General features: G+C 62.6%; 1 protein-coding gene across 1 annotated transcript; it reads right to left on the reverse strand.

Moving 5' to 3' along the window:
• Nucleotides 1-1,327: 1,327 nt before the first annotated feature.
• Nucleotides 1,328-2,997, reverse strand: LOC131563217 (PHD finger protein 7-like). The gene is given in 8 exon segments (XM_058813154.1): nucleotides 1,328-1,442; nucleotides 1,547-1,592; nucleotides 1,749-1,867; nucleotides 2,013-2,126; nucleotides 2,342-2,487; nucleotides 2,489-2,528; nucleotides 2,530-2,703; nucleotides 2,780-2,997. Coding segments are annotated over 8 exon segments (972 nt in total).
• Between the last annotated feature and the right edge of the window lie 1,485 nt (nucleotides 2,998-4,482).

The raw sequence follows: 4,482 nt of genomic DNA on the forward strand, positions 1-4,482 counted from the left end.
TGAGATTGTTCAAGGATAGCAACACAGCACACGTCCTTTTCAGACACAGCTTCCCTAAGAGCCACCTTGCTCTGAATGTCTCCCTAAGAATATCCAAGCCCATTAAGGAGTGGTTCATAATCAAGGGTAAGCACTGGGGAAACATCTGTGGTTGGAGTGTAAAGGCAGGACCAAGAGTCCTTTTTAATTAGCCACATCCTTAACTGACATTTCACTGACTACACGGTTACACAGATATCAAGGTATTTAGCCCAGACTTCTTCCTGCCAGTAGAAACATCAAGAGCTAATCGGGTTTGCTTACAGAGCTGCACATCTCAGGGTCCCTGCACTGACCGTTCTCACCTTCACTTCCGGCAAGGAACACACGGCCTAGAAAGAAAAGATGACGGCGCTACGTGCTGCTGTTGGAGGTCCCAGTTGAGGTCCGACGTCGCTGGTGGGAGCGGCTGCTCCTGCGCGATGTCCCCGACCACGTCCCCCTACGCCTGGGCCTCTCAGCTCTGGCTGCTGTCGTCCTGCTCCTGTCCTTGCGACTCCTAGACCGCACAGTTTGAGCCGAGGCCCGGCGCTGCTGGCGGGAGCGGCTGCATCTGGGGGACGTCCCCGATGATGTGTCCCTTCGCCTGGGCCTCTCAGCTCTTGGCCTTGTCCTGCTGCTGCTGCCACGGCGACTCCTGGAGCGGACAGGTGGACTCTGGGCCCAGCCTTGCTGGCGGGAGCGCCTGCGTCTGGGGGATGGCCCTGACCATGTCCCCCTACGCCTGGGCCTCTCAGTGCTTGGCCCTGTCCCACTGCTCCTGTCACAGACACTCCTGGAGCGGACAGGTGGACCCTGGGCCCAGATTTGCTGACGGGAGCGCCTGCGTCTTGGGGATGGCCCAGGCCATGTCCCCCTACGCCTGAGCCTCTCAGTGCTTGGCCCTGTCCCACTGCTCCTGTCATGGCAGCTCCTGGAGCAGACGGGTGGACTCTGGGCCCAGCCTTGCTGGCGGGAGCGCCTGCGTCTGGGGGATGGCCCTGGCCACGTCCCCCTACGCCTGAGCCTCTCAGTGCTTGGCCCTGTCCCTCTGTTCCTGTCATGGCAGCTCCTGGAGCGGACGGGTGGACTCTGGGCCCAGCCTTGCTGGTGGGAGCACCTGCGTCTGGGGGATGTCCGTGATGGTGTCTCCCTTCGCCTGGGCCTCTCAGCCCTTGGCCCTCTCCCGCTGCTCCTGTCACTGTGACTCCTGGAGCGGACAGGTGGACTCTGGGCACGACTTTGCCGGCGAGAGCAGCTTCGCCTGCGGCTGGGCCCAGCACGTCTGGAACGGACCCTGTCCTCAGGGTCAGGGGACGTGCTGCGTGTTGCCCTTGGTCTGCTGATGCTGCTGGTGTCCAGTGAGGAAGATGGCAGCGCCTGCTGCCATGCTGCGTGGTGGGGCCTGCTGTGGCTGCCCGTCTCTGGAGATGGAGACGGGGAAACCAGCACCAATGGCACAGGGCTGTGGGAGCTGGGGCTGATGGCCTCAGATTCTGACCAGCCATGAGCAGATTGCAGTCCTGACTGTCTGGCCGGCCTGGGGCCATTGAGCTCTGTCTCATCCCTGGCGGCTGTAAGGGCAAGCAGGAATGTCAAAGATCGCCCAGGCCCCGGCCAGGCCAGGCCAGAGCAGTGCCCCCAGCCCTCCAGCAGTGGATGCTGCGCTCTGCCAAGCCCGGCCTGGGCACTGCCCCCAGCCCAGGGACACTGGGGACTTTGACTCATACATGTTCCGAGCCCAGCACAGCTGTCACACTCCCATCTCTGTGTGCTGTTCCTCAGGCCAGAGCAGCGCCGGTGGGTGCCTTCAGCAGCACAGGAGGAGCACAGGAGCAATTGCCAGGGCCTGGGGAGGCAAACAGGCTCATAGCACTGAGAACAAAGTGTACCAGCACGTGGTTGTCTGGCCAAGCGCTTCCGGTTTTTCCGCTTTGAGCCCTTGCCGAGACACAGGTTCCCTGCAGAGCCCCAGGTGCAGCTTCCCAACTTACCCCCGTTCCTCTGCCTCCTCCCTGCCCCCAGGGTAAAGGCAATCCCTGGCGTTGCACTGGCCGTGCCTCACTCCTAGATCTGCGAAGGCATCGTTGTCCTCCCATGTTGGGTCTCTGATGGAGAAAGGAAGATATGAAGAATTTCTGCTGCCCTACCCTCATGGAGATCCAAGGTGTCCCAGCTCTTTCTCCAGCACTTTTCCAAGTTGGGGGTGAAGCTGAAGCCCAGACTGATGGGACAGGACAGGGCCAGGGCTCCTGGGGCAGGGCCTGGCACAGCACAGCACTTGCACCCTCCTGTCTGGTGGGCCAGGCAGAAGGACACCAACCTGAAGGGGACTCGGATCCCCAAGATGAGCATTTCAACAGGGAATTCCCCACTGTCTCTGCACAGGGGGCACTGGAAATACAAAGCACCAGCGCACAAGGCCTGTCCCTGCAGGGCAAACAGAGGCAGGCTGAGCGAGGCCCTGCTGCTGCTGCTGCTGAGCACCTGCTGTGCCCCGGTGCTGAGGGGAGGGCTCCTACCTGGATGCAGTCCCTGTGGAACCAGGCCCTTTTGCACGTTGGGCACACCAGGGTTGTGAAGGTCTTTCTGTCCTCCACAGGCTCCAGGCAGATGAGGCAAACGGTGTCCGGCTCAGGAGTCGCCTCCACCACCTGCTCTGGACGGTGCTCAGGGCAGAAGGACCTGGAGGAAAATGGATGGGGAAAGTGAGAAATGCTGGATCATTCCCCAGGGGTGGTCATAAAGAGAGACGAGGTACCTGAACGGAATAAGGTATACATTGACACAGCCGCCCTCCTTGGCACAGGGCAGGTGGAACCATCTGTCACAGTCCTCCGTGCAGCACATGATGGTTGCCCCGCTCTGGCCGCAGACGCAGCAGCGCTGGAAAGAGCCAAGCAGCCGCGTCAGCAGCAGCAGCAGCAGCCTCGAGGCCTCCCCAGGCAGCCGCAGGGCTCCGGGCAGGGCGCAGGACATGGCTGCTGCCGGCTCCCAGCCCACAGAGCCGCCTGCTGGAGGTGGGAGGCTCCTGTGCCAGGGCCTCTGTGCCACAGCTGCTGGGAGCCAGACTTTGTTCCGGCTGCTGGGCCGGCCTTTCTTTCCTGCACTCTGGGCTAAGCTCTGGCAAACCTCGCCAGGCACAAATCTTCCTGCTCTTGTCAGGCTCTCACCTTCTGTGCCGCCCGCCGCACTGCAATTAGGAGGTCTCGTGGGAGAAAGTCCATCACTCCAACGTGGCGTTTCTCTTGCCGAAATAGGAGACTGGCAAAGAGCTGCAGGCAAGGGGAGGAGCTGATGAGGAGAGGGTGACAGGAGCTGCCCATTGCAATGGTGGAGGAAGCGCCCAGAGCCACTCACCATGCAGAACACGTGGGCACAGAGCCCACCCTTCTGCAGTTTTTCACCGCACATGTCCGGGTCAGCCTCGGCACGGCGACACAGCATGCAGGCTGCAGGGGACAGAGCCAATGGCACGGGGCATGAGCAGCTCTGCGGGGCTCAGAGCCTGCAGCAGCATCGGCCCCAAGGCTGCTCTGTCCCTGCCTGGCTGATGGGCAGGGCTGGAGGCCTTGCAGAGCAGGGGCCATTGTGGGCACGGCTGTCCCAGGAGCTGCCCCCTGGCCCAGCTGGGCCCCACTTGGGCAGGAAGGAGGCTCCCAGCCCCGGCATGGCCGAGCAGCTCCTGCCTCCCCCTGCCTCTGCTCTGATCCCCACGCTGCCTGCTGCCACAAGAGCCCCTGGGCCAGGCTGTCAGAGGGCTGCTTTGCCCTCACCTGGCTCCCTGGCACCAGGGCCCTCCTGCTTGCTCCCAGACATGGCGACTGTCTGTCCTTCGTCTCTGTCCTCGAGGGACTTCGTCTCTGTCCTTGAGGGACCGTACTCTCGGTCTAGGGGAGAAAGAAGGGGGGGGAGTTTGCAGAACAGGCCCAGAGCCACGAGGCTCTACTCCCTGCTCAGGCCTGCGTGAGCCCTGCTCCTGTCCGCTTTCTCCTCCCGTTGTCGCGCTGAGGAACACCGCAGTGTCCTGGCTGTTCCTCCGCTGATTCTGGGAAGGGAGAGGCAGGTGAGACTGCAGCACAGGCCTAGAGCCCCGAGGTGTGGGGCCCCTCTGATCCCTGGGCAGCCACTCTGATCCCTGGGCAGCCACGTCCCCGCCCTACCTTCTCCTCCCGGTGTCAGGTTGCACTGACGCTCGGCCTGAGCCCAGCGTCCCCTTTTGTGGCCTTCGTGGCACAGGTCACAATGGCCACTCTGACATCAGAGCCGTGTTCCCAAAATCGGGCAGCCATGGCCTCAAGTCCCTGGCAACCACTTGTGGCGGCCCCCTCGGGCACCGAGCTTCTGAGCTGGGTCCGAGCGTTTGCTCGGGGTGGAAGCACGGCCGGGAATCCGGCAGCAAGTGCAGGGTCAAATGCCAGGCCCTGGGGCAGCCATCCGGGGTGGCACTGTGGGCAGGGAGGT

Source organism: Ammospiza caudacuta, chromosome 12 (assembly GCF_027887145.1).
Source record: "Ammospiza caudacuta isolate bAmmCau1 chromosome 12, bAmmCau1.pri, whole genome shotgun sequence".
In the NCBI taxonomy this organism is placed as follows: domain Eukaryota; kingdom Metazoa; phylum Chordata; class Aves; order Passeriformes; family Passerellidae; genus Ammospiza; species Ammospiza caudacuta.